Genomic DNA, 23,967 nt, shown 5'->3' on the forward strand with positions numbered 1-23,967 from the left:
ATCACCAAACCTTTTCCTACCTTTGTGTTCGTAAATGAAGAGTTTGGCTAGATGACACCTGAGGACCTTCAGCCTGAATGTAAACATTTAGTTTGGTATTGGGAGAATATTCCAGGCATAAGAAATTCATTAAGTAGTTGTTTAGAGGTAACCATGAAAGTATCAGTGGAGAATTTGAACTTGAGTATGTTGATTTTGTGCATTATAACAATTTTATTTGAGTATCTTTGCTCATTTTTAGTTGCAATAGGTCTCTCAGTTTTCATAGTGGGAAATTACATAAGAGAAAAGCATCTATTCAAGCCAGCTTGCAAATGAGTTGAGATAAAAATTAGCCACTGCAGCAAAATATTTTTTTATCACTACCCAGGCAACTGCAAATTTTGTTTATCCAAAAGGATCCTAGTAAGGATTAAATTATAGGAGAATGGTTTCCATCAGCAGATTTTCATTTACAGGCTTTCATTTATTGAACATATAATGTATTCTTTTTCCAGGTTGCTTATACTGAAAATTAAGGCGAGATATTTGAAAGAAGTGAATGATAAAGGAATGAACATGACCGTGAATGTTGAAATTAGTCAGTTTTGTTAGTGGTTTACTTGCCATTTTGCTTTCAGATGATTTCCCTTTTGAACTATTTATTTCATTAGTAGTTTTTAAAAGTTAGATTAGCTGTTTTTAAAAAATAATGCTTTTTAAAACTTGTTACACTTTTTGTAAAGTTCTTTCTTTCATAACATTCCCTTTATCACTGACTTCTCATGTGATGGTTATTTCCACTTCTTCATCATCACTGAGGTACACCACTGTGCTCATTCCTGCAGCTGAATTGGAGGGCTGTATTGATGTCCTGGGCCCAAGGGTCTGCACTAGTATTGTGTGTCAGGAGGACAAAGGGATGGCGCCAACCATCCTGCTCTGTGTGCCAGTAACTAGAATTAGTTACAAACCAATCGAATCCGTTGCAGCCAATTGGTAAACTAATTGGTAATTTTAGCTGTACATCTATATGTAGTTATCTGAATGCCTATGACATTACTTTCAGAGCCACTTTTGTTCTGTTTCATCTTGCTTGACAAAATGGCCTTCATAGCTGTAAGGAGGAAGATGTGCATCAGTGACTGTGAGGCTGCTCCAGCTGCTTGTCTTGTTTGTATTCCCTTGTTCGTAAAACATGACTCGGATTACAGCTGCACGGTACCACTCTGATCATTTCTGATAACGTTGAGCTAAACATTCCTTAAAGTAGGTTGTTTAAGCCACCAAATGTACTTTCTCTGTGCCAACTTGTATTAGAAGTATAGCTGCTTATATTCTTACCTTTTAGAGGGTTTTTTCTTTTTCTTTTTTTTAGCAAAAAGGGAAATCAGTAGAAAACTTCTAAAATAAATTATCCTGAATTAAAACTTTCTGTGCCCTAAATAAATAGGTCATTTAAGTTAAAGAATTTGAATCTGTTAGTAGAATTGAGAAAAGGAAGCCGACTAAATTTAAAAATTTTTCCTTTTCCTGATTATAAGAAGACTTTTATTACCAGTGATTTGGCACTAAAGATTACCTTTGAAAGAAAATAAACAATACTTCTTTGTTCAGAAGAATCTTTTAAAGTAGAATATAACTTTTATGACTGAAGTGAGGTTGGTACTATATTTCATTTATGAATAATTAGGCGTATATAAGTGAAAAGCGTTTTTGAGGTCTTTGAGGGTCACTGACACTAAAACATCAGTCTAAGATCTTGTTATAGAAAAGTAATGTATTTATAAAACCTAAGCATTTTTATAGCTGGTTAGCATTTTCTGATAGTCATCTTCTGGGAGTATTGGAAAGTTGGCTTTTATAGTAAAGTGAGAGTGGTATGTCTTTAGTCTTTATAGTAAGATGAGAATGGTGTGATACTGGTGAAGTGAATACACTTTGAAGTTCTTTGTCTTATGCATTTAAATGACAACTTTGGCCAATTAAGCAATATCTACACATAGTTACACTTGAAATCAGTTCCTGTTTCTGAGTAACGGAGTGGATGTTAGTGGCCTGTGCATTTAACTCTTGTGTAAAATTTTCATTGTCATTCATATGCAAAACTAGTCTGTGCTAAGAAAAAGTCTTTGCAAGATGTGTAGAATGTAGTGTCCCAGTAATGTTATTTTGGATTATCTAAAGAAGAAAATCAGAGACTTCCCTGGTGGCCACAGGGGTTAAGAATCCGCCTGCCAATGCAGGGGACACGGGTTCAATCCCTGGTCCGGGAAGATCTGACATGCCACAGAGCAACTAAACCCTTGCACCACAACTACTGAGCCTGCACTCTAGCACCTGTGAGCCACAGCTACCGAGCCCACGTGCCACTGAAGCTGCACACCTACAGCCCATGCTCCACAACAAGAGAAGCCACCTCAGTGAGAAACCTGCGTACCACAATGAAGAGTAGCCGCCACTCACCACAGCTAGAGAAAATCCCGTGCTCAGCAACGAAGACCCAACGCAGCCAAAAATAAATAAATTAATTAGTAAAAAAATAAAGAAGAAAATTAGAGTGCAGCAATGGTTATTATCATGAGTATGTACAGTGGAGCACAGACAAGCTGATTTAGAAATGATTCCCTGTGAAATCCAGTCAATTTAAAATTTATTTTGCCATTGGAAGCTCACTGCCAGTGCAAATGCTGTATTTGATAAACAGAATGCAAGTAGTCCATCATATTATTGAAAACTGGTTTTAAATCATGCATAATTGCCTGTGATATATTTAGCTTTGAGTCAATCGCATAAGAAATGCTGGTAAAATTCTAAACATTTACTTTTCCAAATTTATTTGTTTTTAAACTGATGATTTCACATATATGGTAGTAGAATTTAAGACTGAGTATTTAGAAGACACTATTATTATTTTTTTGAATTTTCACATCAGAAACTTTCAGTTTAGTAGTAAATGTAAAAAGTGTTAATAAAGAACACTGGAAGAAACATGCCCTTGATAATGGATTTTGCTAGTAATTTTTTTCGTTCCTATCTTTTCTTCCTTTTATTTTTCTTGCTGCTGGTGTAGGAAGTCTTGGAGATATGACTTAGCAGAAAGAGCAGTGGGCCAGGTGTCAGTAGGGTTTAGGTTCTGTGCCATCACATCCAGGTCGCTAAACGTCAGTGTTATCTTGAAAATGAAGTGGCTGACTATAGACAGTGTGACTTCATCACTCATCAGATAATTCTGTGGGATTTGCTTGTTATTTAATGTATTTTGCAGCTAATAGTTTTACTTATTAATCCAATTTTTTAGGATAAAATTATCTTTTAAAAATTTTTTTATTTACTTTATTTTTTATATCTTTATTAGAGTATAATTGCTTTACAATGTTGTGTTAGTTTCTGCTCTATAATAAAATGAATCAGCTATATGTATACATATATCCCCATATCCCCTCCCTGTTGCGCCTCCCTCCCACCATCCCCGTCCCACCTAAGTTGTCACATAGTACCAAGCTGATTTCCCTGTGCTATGCAGCTGCTTCGCACTAGCTATCTATTTTACATTTGGTAGTGTATGTATGTCATTCCTACTCTCTCACTTTGTCTCACCTTACCCTTCCCACCCTGCCCCCTTGTCCTCAGGTCCTAGAGTAAAACTTTCTAAAGATTGGAGAGGATAGAAATTTGCTTTAAGAGGGATTGTAAATTATAATTCATTCTGTCAGAAAGTACCACTGATAAATGTTACATTGGGTATCTGAGGGAATAATCTGTTTAATTCACTTAGCCTAAAGAGCAGCATTTGCAGGCATGCTATCAGTGTTTTAAAGCATAGAATACATCTCTCCTGTGGTTTGAGTTTCATAGATTCAGTATTTTGGCACATAGTGGGTTCCTAACAAATTTGCATTTGGTGAGTAAATCATAGAATCTTAGAACTGTAAGTAAAGTTGTCTAGTCCACATACCGATTACAGAGTTACCCTTGACCATATTCCCCCGGGTAACTAATTCTCTTTTGAGACAGCTCTGCCAGGTAAAAATCTGTAATTTTCACCAAGCATTCTTTGTTCTATAAATTATATTCATATGGAAATAATATAATTCCTTTATGTCAAACTCTCTTACATGTGAAGGTATCTATCATACCATCCCTTTAGTCTTTTAAAATCTAGTCATCCAGTTCTTACTGTAGTTCCTACTATGATGTGATGTTAAAGTCTTCCTTATTATCACACTTGTTTTATTGTGTTCTGCTTTATCTATCTAGCCTCCTTAAATTGTGCTTACAATGGCTTATCAGTCAGGCTCTTGGTAGCTAGCAACAAAAATAGACTCTAGCAGATTTAAGTAGAAAAAATAATTTATTGGGAGGATATTGGATAGTTCACAGATTTGTCACTAGAACCGATGAATCAGGGTTAGAAAGTAGGCAGAAACCAAGGGAGGTTTTGCAGAGAAACATCTGGCTAGGTTGTATTGCTGTTTTTTAATAACACCATTGCCTCTTCATCGTTGCCTTACTAGTTTGAGATTCAAAGTCCCAGGCAAATGAATCTGATTGGTTAAGTCCCAATCATATTTCTGAGCCTTACTGCCAAGTAGTAGGAGGAGGATCTTCTCCTTTTACATCTGTGCAAGAACCCAATTCCCCAAACTGGAAAGGGAGTGAAAATTCTGGTTAGCAATAAAAAATGTTTAATACAAATGGAAATCCCACAGAGGAAATGGTCTCATTTTACCTTGTGCTGGTGAGACTCACAGCCTTTTCATAGTTGCTGTTATCCTTGTATTATTGAAGTGTGAGGCCTTATTCACTTTTACCTCTCGCTCAGCAAACTATTTACTCAACTTGAGTTTAGTGTCAAATAAAATTCCAGTCTTTTTATATGTGTCATGTGTTGTTAAGACCAACCTCCCCCCAATCTTTTACTTGTACAGTTAGTTACTGGATCAAAGGGTAGAATCAGAAATTTATCATTTAAAAATCTCATCTTTTTAGATTTGCCAAGTTACTGTAGCCTGTCAAGATCAGTGCCGCCCAATAGAAATATAATGTGAGCCACATATGTACTTTTAATCTTTCTATTTGTTACATTAAAAAGGCAAAAAGAAACATTAAGTAATATTTTAAATTTAACCCAATACATCAAAATTATTTCAACATGTAATCAGTATGACCATTATTACTATTTTTTAGTTATGAACATTAAGGTATTTTACATTCCTTTTCTTTTGGTCCAAGTCTAAGTTCAGATGAGCTACTTTTCATGTACTTAATAGCCACATGTGGCAAGTGATTACCATATTGAACAGTGCAGATTTATATATTTTTCGAATTCTGTTGTCTACCATAGATTTATTTCACCTGTAAATTAGATGAGCATACCCTGTATTGCTTTATGAAAATCACTGGTAAAAATGTTTGGGTAGAGGGGCTTTCACTTCTACTAGAGATGGAATAGAAAATTCAGGTCAACTCTCTCTCTGAGGACTGGAAATGCTAGGTGATAAATAACAAATCTACAGACAGCTTAGGAGAGGGAAGAATTCTTAAGCAGGGGAGAATGATAGGGGCATGATCCAGGAAAAGATAGAAATCCTTAGTGGGAAGCCTCAGCAAAACACTTCTGAATAATCCATTGGTCAAAGAAGAAGTTACAATAGAAATTAGAAAATATTTTGAACTGAATGATAACAAAAACAATATATGTGAGATGGAGCCTAAGTCCTGCTTAAAGGAAACTTTATAGTGCTAAAATGCATATAATTGAAATGAAATAAAGGCTAAAAGCCAATGATCTTAGTATCCAGCTCAAGAAGTTAGGGGAAAAAAGTAAACTATACATATATGTGTGTGTGTTTACAAAAATATATATATATTTCTATTGTCTACTGGGAGCACCTTGAAGTGTTGACACACCAGTACCAGTGAGCACATTAAACACCTAGTCGTGGTCAAGATACCATTCTCCAATAAGAGGAACTAGAGCTTCTTAGAGGAATGGCTGGTTCCAGAGCAGGGGCAGGGAAAATACAAGATGAGCCTGAAAATTCTTTTTGTGACAGAAAGCTAGGGAATGCTCTGATATAATGGGGTCATGTCAGAAATACATAGGAGCCAGCATTAAGGGCTTCTGATTGTCCAAATCTGGGACAATTTGAGCATCAAAACAAATATAGTAATGGATCATTCAATAATGCAGGAATTGATGAATCCATACTGTTATGAATAACTAAATGAATAAATAGGCAAATGAGGGAGAAGGGACAGCACCTTTCCTACAATAGGATGCTAAGTAGTAAATGTAGAGGGAATGATGGAATTAGAAAATCATCATTTAGCAACTATTATAATAATTTATTCAGGCAAGAATCACCAATGGATCTTAAATTAGTGGGTGAAATTTTGTTGAAGAACAGGATATTTATATAGTCACAAAATGTCTCTCTATAAAATATTAATTACAAAGAAAAATAGGAAGTTTAGGTGGGGGAGTTGGTAGGTACCACTTAATCAAATCATCAAGGTTATTATCACCAGTAATAGGACATATACATAGCAGGTGTCCTTTTATTTATTTATTTTTGGCTGCATTGGGCCTTCGTTGCTGTGCGTGGGCTTTTCTCTAGTTGCAGCGAATGGGGGCTACTCTTCGTTGCGATGTGCAGGCTTCTCATTGCGGTGGCTTCTCTTGTTGTGGAGCAAGGCTCTAGGGACGTGGGCTTCAGTAGTTGTGGCTCGCGGGTTCTAGAGCGCAGGCTCAGTAGTTGTGGCGTACGGGCTTAGTTGCTCCGTGGCATGTGGGATCTTCCTGGACCAGGGCTTGAACCCGTGCCCCCTGCATTGGCAGGCAGATTCTTAACCACTGCGCCACCAGGGAAGCCCCAGGTACCTTTTTAAATAATGCACTAAGGCCACAACATCAGAAATGTGATATTCCTGATAATTTAATTTGACCTGAAATTGATTGACATATTATGAAATAACTGGCCTGTATCCTTTATAAATATGAGGTCATGAAAGACTGAGGAAGAACTGTAGCAGAACTAAGCGGACAGGACAGTTAAATGCAATGCCTGATCCTCGACTGGATCCTGAATTAGATTATTTTTTTTCTCTAATGTACGGTAGTGGGGCAGTTGGTAAAATGTGAGTGGTTTGAAGGACCCACACTTCCTGAATTCAAAACTTACTTCAAAGTTATAATAATCAAAGCAGTAAGTTACCAGAACAATGATAGACGTATAGATCAATGCAATAACATTGAGAGCCTAGAAATAAATCCACACATCTGTGGCCACTGTTTTTTGACAGGGGTGCCAAGACTATTTCATGGGGAAAGAATAGTGTTTTCAACACATGGTGCTGGGACAACTAGACATCCACACGCAAATAATGAATTTGGATACCTACCTCACACCATGTGCAAAAAATTAACTGAAAATGGAGCAAAGACCTAAATGTAAGAGATAAAACTATAAAACTATTTGAAGAAAACATAGATGGAAATCTTTGTAACCTTGGACTGGGCAATAGTTTCTTAGATATGATACCCAAAGCACAAATAATTAAATTAAAAATATGTAAATTGAACTTCAACAAAAGTAAAAACTTATGTGTGTTATAGGACACTATTAAGCCAACACTATTAAGTCAAAAGACACCTCACAGAATGAGAGAAAATATTTTCAAACCATATGTCTGATAACAGTCTAATATACACAATATATGAAGAACTCCTACAGTCCAACAATAAAAGGGACAAATGACCCAGTTAAAAAATAGGCAAAGAATTTAGATAGGAGAGACCTTCAAGATGTCGGAAGAGTGAGCCGTGGAGATCACCTTCCTCCCCACAAATACATCAGAAATACATCTACATGTGGAGCAACTCCTACAGAACACCTACTGAACGCTGGCAGAAGACCTCAGACTTCCCAAAAGGCAAGAAACTCCCCACATACCTGGGTAGGGCAAAAGAAAAAAAAAAACAGGCAAAAGAATAGGGATGGGACCTGCACCACTGGGAGGGAGCTGCGAAGGAGGAAAAGTTTCCACACACTAGGAAGCCCCTTGAGAGATGGGGGTGGTGGGGGGAAGCTTCGGAGCCATGGAGGAGAGCGCAGCAACAGCAGTGCAGAGGGCAAAGTGGAGAGTTTCGCACACAGAAGATCGGTGCGGACCAGCACTCACCAGCCTGAGAGGCTTGTCTGCTCACCCTCCGGGACAGGTGGGGGCTGGGAGATGAGGCTCTGGCTTCTTCAGAGGTCAGAGGTCAGATACCAGGGAGAGGACTGGGGTTGGCTGCGTGAACACAGCCTGAAGGGGCCTAGTGCACCACAGCTAGCCAGAGGGAGTCCGGGAAGAAGTCTGGACCTGGCTAAGAGGCAAGAGACCATTGTTTCAGGGTGCGCAAGGAGAGGGGATTCAGAGCACTGCCTAAACGAGCTCCAGAGACAGGCGTGAGCTGCAGCTATTAGCAGGGACACCAGAGGTGGGCATGAAATGCTAAGGCTGCTGCTGCAGCCACCAAGAATCCTGTGTGCAAGCACAGGTCACTGTCCACACCTCCCCTTGGGAGAGCCTGTGCAGCCCGCCACTGCCAGGGTCTCATGATCCAGGGACAGCTTCCCCAGGAGAACACATGACGTGCCTCAGGCTGGTGCAACTTTACATTGGCCTCTGCTGCCGCAGGCTCGCCCCGCATTCCATAACCCTCCCTCCGCCCCGGCCTGGGTGAGCCAGAGCCCCCTAATCAGCTGCTACTTTAACCCCATCCTGTCTGAGCGAAGAACAGACGGCCTCAGGCAACCTGCACGCAGAGGCGGGGCCACATCCAAAGTTGAACCCCAGGAGCTGTGTGAACAAAGAAGAGAAAGGGAAATCTCTCCCAGCGGCCTCAGGAGTAGATTAAATCTCCACAACCTACTTGATGTGCCCTGCATCTGTGTAATGCCTGACTGGACAACGAATCATCCCAAAATTGAGGCAGTGGACTTTGGGAGCAGCAATATATATATATTTTTTCCTTTTTCTCTTTTTCTGAATGTGTATTTGTATGCTTCTTTGTGTGATTTTATCTGTATAGCTTTACTCTTACCATTTGTCCTAGGGTTCTGTCTGTCCGTTTTTTTTTGGTTTTTTTTTTTTAAGTATAGTTTTTAGCACTTGTTATTATTGGTGGATTTGTTTTCCAGTTTGGTTGCTCTCTTCTACCTGTTTTTCTGTTTTCTTTTTTTTCTTCTTAATTTTTTAAATTTTTAATAATTATTTCTATTTTAATAACTATTTTATTCTATTTTATTTTTTTCTTTCTTTCTTTCTTTTGCTCTCCATGTTCTTCTGAGCTGTGTGGCTGACAGGGTCTTGTGCTTCAGCCGAGTGTCAGGCCTGTGCCTCTGGGAGGTACAGGTGGGAGGTGGGAGAGCCAAGTTCAGGATATTGGTCCACCAGAGACCTCCTGGCTCCATGTAATATCAAATGGTGAAAGATCTCCGAGAGATCTCCATCTCAACGCTAAGACCCAGCTCCACTCAACGACCAGCAAGCTACAGTGCTGGACACCCTATGCCAAACGAGTAGCAGGACAGGAACACAACACCACGCATTATCAGAGAGGCCACCTAAAATCATAATAAAGTCATAGACACCCCCAACACACCACCGGACGTGGTCTTCCTCAACGTAAAGACAAGATCCAGCCTCATCCACCAGAACACAGGCACTAGTCCCCTCCACCAGGAAGCCTACACAACCCATTGAACCAACCTTACCCACTGGGGGTAGACACCAAAAACAACTGGAACTACAAACCTGCAGCCAGAAAAAGGGGACCCCAAACACAGTAAGTTAAGCAAGATGACAAGACAGAGAAACACACAGCAGATGAAGGAGCAAGGTAAAAACCCATCAGACCAAAGAAATGAAGAGGAAATAGGCAGTCTACTTGAAAAAGAATTCAGAGTAATGATAGTAAATATGATCCAAAATCTTGGAAATAGAATGGAGAAAATATGAGAAATGTTTAATAAGGACCTAGAAGAACTAAAGAGCAAACAAACAGTGATGAAGAACACAATAAATGAAATTAAAAATTCTCTAGAAGGAATCAATAGCAGAATAGCTGAGGCAGAAGAACAGAGAAGTGACCTGGAAGATAAAATAGTGGAAATAACTACCACAGAGCTGAATAAAGAAAAAAGAATGAAAAGAATTGAGGGCAGTCTCAGAGACCTCTGGGACAAAATTAAACGCACCAACATTCGAATTATAGGGGTCCCAGAGGAAGAAAAGAAGAAGAAAGGGACTGAGAAAATATTTGAGGAGATTATAGTTAAAAACTTCTGTAACATGGGAAAGGAAATAGTTAATCAAGTCCAGGAAGTGCAGAGAGTCCCATACAGGATAAATCCAAGGAGAACAGGCCAGGACACATATTAATCACACTATCAAAAATTAAAAACATGGAAAAATATTAAAAGCAGCAAGGGAAAAACAACAAATAACATACAAGGGAATCCCCATAAGGTTAACAGTTGATCTTTCGGCAGAAACTCTGCAAGCCAGAAGGGAGTGGCAGGACATATTTAAAGTGATGAAAGGAAAAAACCTACAAACAAGGTTACTCTAAGCAGCCAGGGTCTCATTCAGATTTGATGGAGAAACTAAAACCTTTAAAGACATCAAAAGTTAGGGGAATTCAGCACCACCTAACCAGCTTTACAGCAAATGCTAAAGGATCTTCTCTAGGCAGGAAACACAAGAGAAGGAAAAAACCTAGAATAACAAACCCAAAACAATTAAGAAAATGGTAATAGAAACATACATATTGATAATTACCTTAAATGTAAATGGATTATGTGCTTCAACCAAAAGACATAGACTAGCTGAATGGATACAAAAACAAGACCTATGTGTATGCTGTCTATAAGAGACCCACTTCAGACCTAGGGACACACAAACTGAAGGTGAGGGGATGGAAAAAGTTATTCCATGCAAATGGAAATCAAAAGAAAGCTGGAGCAGCAATTCTCATATCAGACAAAATAGACTTTAAGACTATTACCAGAGATGACGACGGACACTGCATAATGATCAAGGGATCGATCCAAGAAGAAGATATAACAATTGTAAATATTTATACACGCAACGAAGGAGCACCTCAATACATAAGGCAAATGCTAACAGCCATAAAAGAAGAAATTGACAGTAACACAATCATAGTAGGGGACTTTAACACCCCACTTTCACCGATGGATAGATCATCCAAAATGAACATAAATAAGGAAACACAAGCTTTAAATGATACATTAAACAAGATGGACTTAATTGATATTTATAGGACATTCCATCCAAAAACAACAGAATACACTTTCTTGTCACGTGCTCATGGAACATTCTCCAGGATAGATCATATCCTGGGTCACAAATCAAGCTTTGGTAAATTTAAGAAATTAGAAATTGTTATCAAGTACCTTTTCTGACCACAAAACTATGAGACTAGAAATCAATTACTGGAAAAATTCTGTAAAAAAATACAAACACATGGAGGCTAAACAATAGTTAATAACCAATAGATCACTGAAGAAATCAAAGAGGAAATCAAAAAATACCTAGAGACAAATGACAATGAAAATACGACAACCCAAAACCTATGGGATGCAGCAAAAGCAGCTGTAAGAGGGAAGTTTATAGCACATCAATCCTACCTCAAGAAACATCTCAAATAAACAATCTAACCTTACACCTAAAGCACAAAGTTAGCAGAAGGAAAGAATCATAAAGATCAGATCAGAAATAAATGCAAAAGACATGAAGGAAACAGTAGCAAAGATCAGGAAAACTAAAAGCTGGTTCTTTGAGAAGATAAACAAAATTGATAAACCATTAGCCAGTCTCATCAACAAAAAGAGGAGAAGATTCAAATCAATAGAATTAGAAATGAAAAAGGAGAAGTAACAAGTGACACTGCAGAAATACAAAGGATCGTGAGAGATTACTACAAGCAACTATGTGCCAATAAAATGGACAACCTGGAAGAAATGAACCAATTGTTAGAAAAGCACAACCTTCCAAGACTGAACCAGGAAGAAATAGAAAATGTAAACAGACCAATCACAAGCACTGAAATTGAGACTGTGATTAAAAATCTTCCAACAAACAAAAGCGCAGGACCACATGGCTTCACAGGTGAATTCTATCAAACATTTAGAGAAGAGCTAACACCTCTCCTTCTCAAACTGTTCCAGAATTTACCAGAAGGGGGAACACTCCCAAACTCATTCTATGAGACCACCATCGCCCTGATACCAAAACCAGATAAAGATGTCACAAAGAAAGAAAACTACAGGCCAATATCACTGAGGAACATAGATGAAAAGTCCTAAACAAAATACTAGCCAACAGGGCTTCCCTGGTGGCGCAGTGGTTGAGAGTCCGCCTGCCGGTGCAGGGGACATGGGTTCATGCCCTGTTGCGGGAAGGTCCCACATGCCATGGAGTGGCTGGGCCCGTGAGCCATGGCCGCTGAGCCTGCGTGTCCGGAGCCTGTGCTCCACAACGGGAGAGTCCACAACAGTGAGAGGCCCGCGTACCACAAAAAGAAAAAAAAAGAAAATACTAGCAAACAGAATCCAACAGCACATTAAAAGGATCATACACCATGATGAAGTGGGGTGTATACCGGAAATGCGAAGATTCTTCAATATACGCAAATCAATCAATGTGATACACCATATTAACAAACTGAAGAATAAAAACTATATGATAAACTCAAGTCATGTAGAAAAAGCTTTTGACAAAATTCAACACCCGTTTATGAGAAAAATCCTCCAGAAAGTGGGTATAGAGGGAACTTACCTCAACATAATAAAGGCCATATATGACCGACCCACAGCCAACATCGTTCTCAATGGTGAAAAACTGAAACGATTTCCAGTAAGATCAGGAACAAGACAGGTTGTCCACTCTCACCAGGATTATTCACCATAGTTTTGGAAGTTTTAGCCACAGCAATCAGAGAAGAAAAAGAAATAAAAGGAATCCAAATAGGAAAAGAAGAATGTCAATGTTTGAAGATTACATGATACTATGCATAGAGTATCCTGAAGACTCTACCAGAAAACTATTAGAACTAATCAATGAATTTGGTAAAGTAGCAGGATACAAAATTAATAGCCAGAAATCTCTTGCATTCCTATACACTAATGATGAAAAATCTGAAAGAGAAATTAAGGAAATACTCTCATTTACCATTGCAACAAAAAGAATACAATACCTAGGAATAAACCTACCTAAAGAGACAAAAGACCTTTATTGCAGAAAACTATAAGACACTGATGAAAGAAGTTAAAGCCGGTACCAACAGATGGAGAGGTATAGCATGTTCTTGGACTGGAAGAATCAACATTGTGAAAATGACTATGCTACCCAAAGCAATCTACAGATTTAATGCACTCCCTATCAAACTACCAATGGCAGTTTTAACAGAAATAGAACAAAACTCACAATTTGTATGGAAACACAAAAGACCCTGAATAGCCAAAGCAATCTTGAGAAAGAAAAACGGAGCTGGAGGAATCAGGCTCCCAGACTTGAGACTATACTACAAAGCTGTAGTAATCAAGATAGTATGGTACTGGCATAGAAACAGAAATATAGATCAGTAGAACAGGCTAGAAAGCCCAGAGGTAAACCCACTCACATATGGTCACTTTATTTTCGATAAAGGAGGCAAGAATATACAATGGAAAAAAGACCTCCTCCTCAATAAGTGGTGCTGGGAAAACTGAACAGCTACATGTAAAAGAATGAAATTAGAACACTCCCTAACACCATACACAAAAATAAACTCAAAATGGATTAACGATCTAAATATAAGGGCAGACAGTGTAAAACTCTCAGAGGAAAACATAGGCAGAACACTCTATGGCATAAATCACAGCAAGATCCTTGTTGACCCACCTCCTAGAGAAATGGAAATAAAAACAAAAATAAACAAATGAGACCTAATGAAACTTAAAAGCTTTAGCACAGCAAAGGAAAACATAAACAGGATGAAAAGGCAGTCCTCAGAATTGGAGAAAATATTTGCAAATGAAGCAACTCTCAAAGGATTAATCTCGAAATTTTACAAGCAGCTCATGCAGCTCAATATCAAAAAGAAAACAACCCAATCCAAAAATGGCTAGAAGACCTAAGTAGACATTTCTCCAAAGAAGATATACAGATTGTCAACAAACAGATGAAAGGATTCTCAACATCACTAATCATTAGAGAAATGCAAATCAAAACTACAATGAGATATCACCTCATACCAGTCAGAATGGCCATCATCAAAAGATCTAGAATCAATAAATGCTGGAGAGGGTGTGGAGAAAAGGGAAGCCTCTTGCACTGGTGGTGGGAATGTAAATTGATACAGCCACTATGGAGAAGAGTATGGAGGTTCCTTAAAAAACTAAAAATAGAACTACCATACGACCCAGCCTTCCCACTACTGGGCATATACCCTGAGAAAACCATAATTCAAAAATAGTCATGTACCACAGTGTTCACTGCAGCTCTATTTACAACAGCCAGGACATGGAAGCAACCTAAGTGTCCATCGACAGATGAATGGATAAAGAAGATGTGGCACATACATACAATGGAATATTACTCAGCCATAAAAAGAAACCAAATTGAGTTATTTGTAGTGAGGTGGATGGACGTAGAGTCTGTCATACAGAGTGAAGTAAGTTAGAAAGAGAAAAACAAATACCATATGCTAACACATATATATGGAATCTAAAAAAAATTGGTTATGAAGAACCTAGGGGCAGGACAGGAGTAAAGGCGCAGATGTAGAGAATGGACTTGAGGACATGGGGAAGGGGAAGTGTAAGCTGGGACGAAGTCAGAGAGTGGCATGGACATGTATACACTACCAAATGTAAAATAGATAGCTAGTGGGAAGCAGCCGCATAGCACAGGGAAATTAGCTCAGTACTTTGTGGCTACCTAGAGGGCTGGGATAGGGAGGGTGGGAGGGAGGCGCAAGAGGGAAGGCACATGGGGATATATGCATATGTATAGCTGATTCACTCTGTTATAAAGCAGAAGCTAACACACCATTGTAATGCAATTATATCCCCATAAATATGTAAAAAAAAAAAAGAATTTGAATAAACATTTCTCCAAAGAAGATATACAAATGTCCAATAAGCACATGAATATATGCTCAACGTTTTTAGTCGTCAGGGAATTTCAAATAACAACAATAATACCACTTTATCCTCTTTTAGTTGACTAGTATCAAGAAGTCAGAAAATAGCAAATCTCGGCAAGGATATGAAGAATATAGAACCCTCTCATACGGCTGATAACAATGTAAAATGGTACAGCTGTTGTGGAAAAAAGTTTGGTCGTTAATATTAAATGTTAAACTTCGAGTTACCATATGGCCCTGTAAATCCACTTCCAGTTATACACCCAAGAGAATTTGAAGCATGTGTTCACATAAAAATTTGTACATGAATGTACGTAGCAGCATTATTCATAATAAGCAAAAAGTGGAAACAACCTGAATATCCATGAGCTGACAAGTGAATAAGCAAGTGTGTTTATTCATGCAATTATTTAGTTATAAAAAGGAATGAAGTACGGATACATGCTACCCGGTGGAAAAACATTGAAAACATTATACTAAGTAAAAGAAGCCAGCCTCAAAAGACCACATATTGTATGATGCTGTTTATATGAAATGTCCAGAACAGGCCAATCCATGGAGACAGAAAGTTGATTAGTGGTTTCCAAGCCTGGAGAGAGGGGAGCAAAGGGAGTGACTGCTTATGGTTTCTTTTGGGCGTGATGAAAATGTTCTGGAATTAGATAGTTGCACAACTCTTTGCATGTATGTTGCACAACTCTGAATTGTATAATTCAAAATGGTGAGTTTTATGGTGTATGAATTATATCTCAATTTTTAAAATTGAGGAAAAAGTGCCAGTATTATGCAAATTCTTCTAGAACCTAGAAAAATAGAGAATTCTTTCCAGCATAACTTTGATAACGAAAGCACTTACGAGAAAGGAGAATACAGGCCACTCTGGAGTACAGAGTGCACAAGTCCTAAACCATATAACGATGTATCAAATCTGGTTATTTGAAAATTAGACACTACATCACAATCAAGTCAGTTTCCTTCCAGTCCTGCAGTGTTCCTTTAACATTTGAATATGAAATTAATGTTATTTACCAAATTAGATGAGTGAAGATGAAAAATCATATTGTCTCAGTAGATTTAGGAAAAATATTTGATGAAGTTCAACACCCATTCATGATAAGACTAGCAAACTGGGAATAAAAGGGAACATCCTTACTGATATAAGGAATCTTCCAAAAATTCTAGAGTAAACATCGTACTTAATGGTGAAATGTTGAGAGCTTTCCTTCTGCAGTTGTGAATGAGACAAGAAAGGCTGCTAACCTTATTTCTGTTCAACCTTGTACTTAAGATTTTAGCCAGCAGAGGAATACAAGAATAAGACATAAAAGGTATAAGGCTTAGGGAGAAAAATAGATATGTCATTATTCACAGATTATATATATATATATGTATGTATGTATATATGTATATTTATGAAGTCCAGAAGAATCTAAAGATTAGCTATTAGAAGTACTGAGTGAGTTAAAGTTGCTGGATACAAGTTCAAAATAAAAAAATCAACAGTAACTGAAAAAGAAAAACTTTAAAACAACTTCCATTTATTCTTAGGGTTAAATCTAACAGAAGATGTGTAAGACCTCTACACAGATAAGTGTAATACGTTACTGAGACACATTGAGTAAGATAAATATATGGAGCTATAGATCTGTTCATAGACTAGAAAACAATGTTATAAAAATGTTGGTTTTCTTCCAGGTCATCTATAGAATCAATGCAAATGCAGTGAAAATTCTGATTTTTTTCCCCTGAGAAATTGACACGCTGATTCTAAAATCTATATGGAAATGCAAAAGCCTGGAATTAGCCTAGACAACTTTGAAGTCAAAGATACAGTTGGAGAATTTACTGAGTTTTGAGATTTACTTTAGAGCTGTAGCAACGTATGATAGTTTGGTACTGGTATAAGAATAGATAAACAGACCAGTGTAACAGAGGAGAGATTCTAGAAATAGACCCATGCTCTAAAAGATAATTTTGGAGAATATCTTCCTGACCTTGTGGTAGGAAAAGATTGCTACATCAGTCTTTAGGTGAAAGGCTCATAAATGAGACTACCTTAAATTAGGAATTTCTGTTCATCAAAAATTCCATTCCATTAGGAGGGTGAAAAGGCAAGTATATATGTGCTGCACATATAATCAACAAAAGACACATATCCAAAAAATGTGAAGAACTTCTACACATCAAAAAGAGAAAGACAGTTGACACTCTAGAAAAATGGGAAGTGTCTTGAATAGGCACTTCACAAAAAGAGGATGGCCAGGAAGCATATGAAAAAGTGCTGAGAATCATTAGTAATCAGAGAAATACATACTAAAACCAAAATGAAACCATTACACCCCCATCAACCAGAATGGCTCAGGTTAAAAACAAAGAAGACCCCAAATGGACAATACCAAGTGTAGGTGAGGGTGTGCAGCAAGTAGAGTTCACATAGACTGCTGGCGGGAGTGGCAACCACTTTGGAAAACAGTTTGGTATTATATACTAAAGTGGAGCATTGGGACTTCCCTGGTGGTCCAGTGGTAACGGATCCGCCTTACAATGCAGGGGACGTGGGTTTAGTCCCTGGTCAGGGAACTAAGATCCCACATGCCGCGGGGCAGCTAACCTATGTGTCACAACTGCTTTGCTCACGCGCCTCAACTAGAAAGCCTGCGTGCCACAAACTACAGAGCCCATGCACTCTGAAACCCGCGTGCCACAACTACAGAGGCTACGCTCCCTGGAGCCTGTGTGCCACAACCAGAGAAGAGGAAACCCACACGCCACAGCTAGAGAGAAGCCCGAGTGCTGCAATGAAAGATCCCGCATGCCTCAATGAAGATTCCGCGTGCTGCAACTAAGACACGAAGCAGCCAAAAATAAATAAAATAAACTTAAAACAATAAATAAAGTGGAACACATGCTTAATCTGTGACTCCGCAATTACAGTCTTGGTCATACACTCAACAGAAATATATACACATATGCATAGGACATGTACATGAATAACAGCATATAATTTGTAATATCCCAAATTTGGAAATCACTTAAATCTTCAACATTAGATTGGGTAAATATTGGATAAATAAATATTAAAATGAATACCAACCAATAAACTGGATAAATAAATTTGAGGTTGGCTAAAAAGTGCCTTCGGTTTTGTTTTTTTTTAAAGATTTTTTTTTGCATGAGGACCATTTTTAAAGTCTGTATTGAATTTATTACAATATTGCTTCTGTTTTTATGTTCTGGTTTTCTGGTTACAAGGCATGTGGGATCTTAGCTCCCTGACCAGGGAGTGAACCTGTACCCCCTGCATTAGAAGGTGATGTCTTAACCACTGGACCACCAGGGAAGTCCCATCTTCGGTTTTTAAGTAAAAATAAAAGACAAATTTTTCATTTTCACCAAGTACTTTATTGAAAAATGTATTCACCCTTTTGTTCCACTACCTTCTGCCATTTTTCAGACAACTTCATAATTCCATCTTCCCCAAACTGTTTTTATCTTTTTGAACAAAGAGCTTTTCCAGGTGCCTTTTACAGTCTTCTAGGGAATTGAAATTTTTTCCATTAAGAGAATTTTGTAAAGACGAAATAAATGGAAATCTGAAGATGCAGTGTCTGGTGAATACAGTGGATGAATCAGAGCTTCCCAGACAAGCTGTAACAGTTTTTGCCTGGTCATCAAAGAAACATGCGGTCTTGCATTATCCTGATGGAAGATTATGTGTTTTCTGTTGACTGATTGCGGATGCTTTTCGTCGAGTGCTGCTTTCAGTTGGTCTAATTGGGAGCAGTACTTGTTGGAATTAATTGTTTGGTTTTCCGGAAGGAGGATAATAGAGGACTCCCTTCTAATTCCACCATATACACAACATCACCGTCTATGGTTGAAGACCAGCCTTTGGTGTGGTTGGTGGTGGTTCATTTCACTTGTCCCACGATCTCTTCCGTTCCACATTATTGTACAGTATCCACTTTTCATCTATTTTAAAAACGGAATGTTTTCATTACATTTAAGTAGAGAATCGCATGTGGAAATATGGTCAAGAGGGTTTTTTTTGCTTAAGTTATGTGGAACCCAAACATCAAAGCGATTAACATAACCAAGCTGCTGCAAATGAGTTTTGGCACTCGATTTGGATATTTTGAGTATGTTGGCTATCTCCCACGTGGTATAACTGATTGTTCTCAACGAATGTCTCGATTTGATTGCTATCAACTTCAACTGGTCTACCCGACCATGGGGCATCATCCAGTGAGAAATCTCCAGCACGAAACTTCGCAAACCACTTTTGACACGTTTCATCAGCCACTTTTGACACGTTTCATCAGCCAACTTCTCCATACACAGCAGAGATCTTTTTTTGTGTTTCATCTGCGTTTTTACCTTTCTTAAAATAATAAAGCATAAAATACTGAAAATGTTGCTTTTTTTCTTCCATCTTCAGTATTGAAATGGCTACACAAAAATTCACCAGTTTTGATGTGTTTTTTTAAATGCACACTGATATGACAGCTGTCACATACAGCCTAACAAAATTGTTTTGAATGAAGTTAAAGACAACTAAGTGCTACTAGAGCCATCTTATGGAAAAAACCAAACGAACCTTTTGGCTAACCCAATATTAATACATTAGAATACTGTTTAGTAGTGACCTTGGACAGTGTCAGTAAATGAATCGCAGGTACACTCTGCAATATGAATGAATGTGGTAAACGTACAAAAGAAGCCACAGAGTAATACATACTCTATGTGTTCATTTATGTGAATTTCAAAATCAGGCAAAATTAACCTATTAGAAGTCAAAGCAGTGGTTACTTTGGAACAGGGGTGGAATAGTGATTCGGAGAGGGACATCAGGGAACTTTTAGAGACTGATATTAATAAATTTTTGGTCCTGGGTGGTGGTTGCATGGTTCCTTGCTTTGAAATAATTTATCTGTACATTTATGTTTGTTTTTTAAAAAATTTTATTGGAGTATAGTTGCTTTACAATGTTGTGTTAGTTTCTTGCTGTACAGCAAAATGAATCAGTCATACATACATATATCCATGCTTTTTTAGATTTCCTTCCCATTTAGGTCACCACAGAGCATTGAGTAGAGTTCCCTGTGCTATACAGTAGTTTCTCATTATTTATCTGTTTTATACATAGTAGTGTATATATGTCAGTCCCAATCTCCCAGTTCATTCCACCCCTCCTTCCCCCCTTGGTATCCGTAGGTTTGTTCTTTACATCTGTGACTCTATTTCTGCTTTGCAAATAAGTTCATCTCTACCATTTTTCTAGATTCCACATATGCATTAATATACAATACTTTTCTCTTTCTGACTTACTTCACTCTGTATGACAATCTCTAGGTCCATCCACGTCTCTGCAAATGGCATTATTTTGTTCGTCTTTATGGCTGAGTAATATTCCATTGTATATATATATACCACATCTTCTTTATTCATTCCTCTGTTGATGGCCATTTAGGTTGCTTCCATGTCCTGGCTGTTGTAAATAGTGCTGCAGTGAACATCAGGGTGCATGTATCCTATCGAATTATGTTTTCTTCTGGATACATGCCTAGGAGTGGGATTACTGGGTCATATGGTAGCTCTATTTTTAGTTTTTTAAGGAACCTCCATACTGTTCTCCATAGTGGCTGTATCAATTTACATTCCCACCAACAGTGCAGGAGGCTTCCCTTTTCTCCACAACCTCTCCAGCATTTATTGTTTGTAGAATTTGTAATGATGGCCATTCTGACTGGTGTGAGGTGGTGCCTCATTGTAGTTTTGATTTGCATTTCTCCAATAGTAATGTTGAGCATCTTTTCATGTGTACATTTATGTTTTGTGCACTTTTCTGTTTATTAAATTTAACAATAAAAAAAGGTTAAAAGAATGGTCAGTTGAGAAAGTCTTGAGAAGGAATATCAGTACCATTTCTTGGTCTTTAGACTGTCAGCTTCACCTAATTTCTTACCAAAGAGTGAGAATGAGAATAAAACAACCCCCCCTCAAAAAAATATCTGTAGGTTTTGCTGCTTCCTCAATGAGTATATATAGTGTAAAAAATATTAATTCCTAAGTCCTTTTACTCTAAAATTTTTTCTTGAAACTCTTTAGTTTCAGAATGGAATCTAATGTTTGTTGTTTGTTTTGAATTAGGAGGTGCTAATGATGCTGGATAATTATGTAAGAGATTTCAAAGCGTTGATTGACTGGATTCAACTTCAGGAAAAGCTAGAGAAGACAGATGCTCAAAGCAGGTAATGAATTCTGGTCTTTATAGCAGACAGCAGATTCAAAAACAATTATTAAAATTGACAGTGAACTTGATCTCAGCTTAATTTGAAACTTGTAAAAATCTTAAAGTTGGGAGCTGCATTTCTCAAGTTAAGTAACAAGTATTTATCGGGTACCTACTAGTACAATGCACTTTTATCTGGTACAGAAATTTAATTGCCTAATATGATACATTTACTCCTTTCATGAATTTTCAGTCTAAAGGTCGAATAAAATAGAACTTACTACAATGAAAAACTATTATAGATGTTCAGTGAAAGACAGGGTCATATTTCTTTTGGGGGATAGATCAGGAAAGATTTCATGGAAAATACAGAAGTGTTTAAAGAAAGTGATGGATTTTAACAAAGTGGTTGGCCTTTCAGATGAAGGAAATAAGGATAGCTATAGAAGTGCAGAGTGTGTGAAGTGACAGCATGTAGGGAAAGGTACAGTATTTCTTAATGTAGTAGGCACTGAGGAAAATTGATGAGATGAGGAGAATAATGAGAGATTAGAGATATTTTAGAAAACTTCATTTGGAATCAGCACACAACATCTGAGTGCTATGTGTCAGGCTCTGGGACTATTGTGGTGAAGAAAACAGACATAGTCCCCGCCCTCATGAAGTGCACAGTGCATTGACAGTAAACACTTACTAGTGTACAAAGTGTCATCCAAAAGAAATGTAGTATACTTTGGGAGTATAAGAAAATGCACCATCATGCAGTTTGTTAAGTCCAGGAGGGCTTCCCCAAGGAGGAGGAGGTTACATTTAAGTGGGGAAGAAATATCAAGAAGCAGTTAGCTTGACAAGGAGAGAAGAAAAGTGTAATTCCAGGTAGAGGTGATGGTATATGATATCCTGGAGGTGGAAGAGAGCACAGTGTAGTCAAGAGTTTAAAGTTTAGCAGGGCTGGAGTGAAGAGAGCAGGGGAAAAGTGGCATGAGAGGAGCCTAGAGAGGTAGGGTGAGACCAGATTATGTAGGACTCTGTAGACATGATAAAAACCTTAGACTTTATTTTGAGCCGTAACGGTTCTTAAGTAAGGAAACCACATACCAGGCTTGTGTTTTTATAAGATCTTTCTGGCTGTAGTGTGGGAAGGTTGAGATTCATCAGTATAGTTTATAGATGATGGCTACTCAGACTAGAGTAAAGGCACTAGGGAGAGTTGAGAGATATTCCAGAGATAGGTAATCCAACTGGATTTAGTATCATTTTGGCTATGTGCAAAGGCAAAAGAACAATTTACTATTTCGTTTAGACTTAAAAGTGAAACCTGAGCCCTTGTGAAATGGGTCAGTTCACATGGAGCTACAATGATGCCTTTTTACCCAGAGAAAACAGGCCTAGGCTGCCTCTTTCCCTTAGATTTAACCTTGGTTCAGTCTCAGTGAGTGGAACCGTCCTATAGAGAACGTATCTTTTATCCCATCCTAGTGTATCAGCCCCAGGGGGAAATCAAGAGAGTGAAGGAATCCCAAGAGACAAATCCAGGAAGTCTTGATTCCCAGGAAACCAAATTCAAGGAAGCCATGATATGTTGATCCTTTTAATATTTTTTTCTCACAATGAAAATTTTTTACTCTGTCCCTGGGTGGATCAAGCCTAGTTGTCTTTGTAACAAGCAGTTTTGTCTTTACGCCTTGGTAATAGGTGATTAGATTGGGCAGGGGTGGGGGGTACATTCCTTCACTGGGTTGAACCAAGTTAAGAGATCATCACGCTGATTTGTGATTGGTGACTATATTGCCCTTGTAAAGATAATCAGAGGAAAGCAATTTCAAAGAAAATGGAATAGATGTACAGAGAGAGGCAGAAATGAGAGAAATCATGTGGTCTTTGAGAGTTTAAGAGTGTTGCTTTAAAGCCTGCCTCTTCCAGGTGGCTAATCATGAGCCACCTTGAGGATGTTTGTATTTTACAGTTTGTATCCTTACAATAAGTCTTTATTACTTTTTTCTTTTTTATTTAATTTGATGGAGTTCCTGTTCCTTATATCCAAAAAGGGTCTGTAATATAACCATTAGTGCATTAAAAAAGCTAACTAGATTTATTTTCTTGCTTGCAAACTCCAAGCTAACAGTGGCTATGTTGAAGATTGTATTGAGAAAGCTTGTGAGGCCACGTCCAACAGCTATTCATATCCTACAAAAATATACTTGAGGCAACTATTTATTTATTTATTTATTTATTTATGGCTGCATTGCGTATTTATTTATGGCTGTGTTGGGTCTTTGTTGCTGTGTGCAGGCTTTCTCTAGTTGCGGCGAGCGTGGGCTACTCTTCGTTGCGGTGCGCGGGCTTCTCACTGCGGTGGCTTCTCTTGTTGCAGAGCACAGGCTCTAGCCGCATGGGCATCAGTAGTTGCGGCACGTGGGCTTCAGTAGTTGTGGCTTGCGGGCTCTGGAGCGCTGGCTCAGTAGTTGTGGTGCACGGGCTTCTTTGCTCCACAGCATGTGGGATCTTCCTGGACCAGGGCTCAAACACGTGTCCCCTACATTGGCAGGTGGAT

General features: G+C 38.2%; 1 protein-coding gene across 3 annotated transcripts in view; it reads left to right on the top strand.

The window, feature by feature from the left end:
- The window catches only part of SCAPER (S-phase cyclin A associated protein in the ER), a 494,267-nt gene that overhangs the window by 96,437 nt on the left and 373,863 nt on the right, over positions 1-23,967 (top strand). For all 3 annotated transcript variants that reach the window (XM_027123707.1, XM_027123708.1, XM_027123711.1), the window contains exon 6: positions 21,332-21,432. In XM_027123707.1, the coding sequence (XP_026979508.1) occupies positions 21,332-21,432 (101 nt within the window). The remainder of the gene's footprint in view (positions 1-21,331; positions 21,433-23,967) is intronic.

Source organism: Aethalodelphis obliquidens, unplaced genomic scaffold (assembly GCF_003676395.1).
Source record: "Aethalodelphis obliquidens isolate GAN/ISIS:26980383/991018 unplaced genomic scaffold, ASM367639v1 scaffold26, whole genome shotgun sequence".
Classification (NCBI taxonomy): Eukaryota; Metazoa; Chordata; class Mammalia; order Artiodactyla; family Delphinidae; genus Aethalodelphis; species Aethalodelphis obliquidens.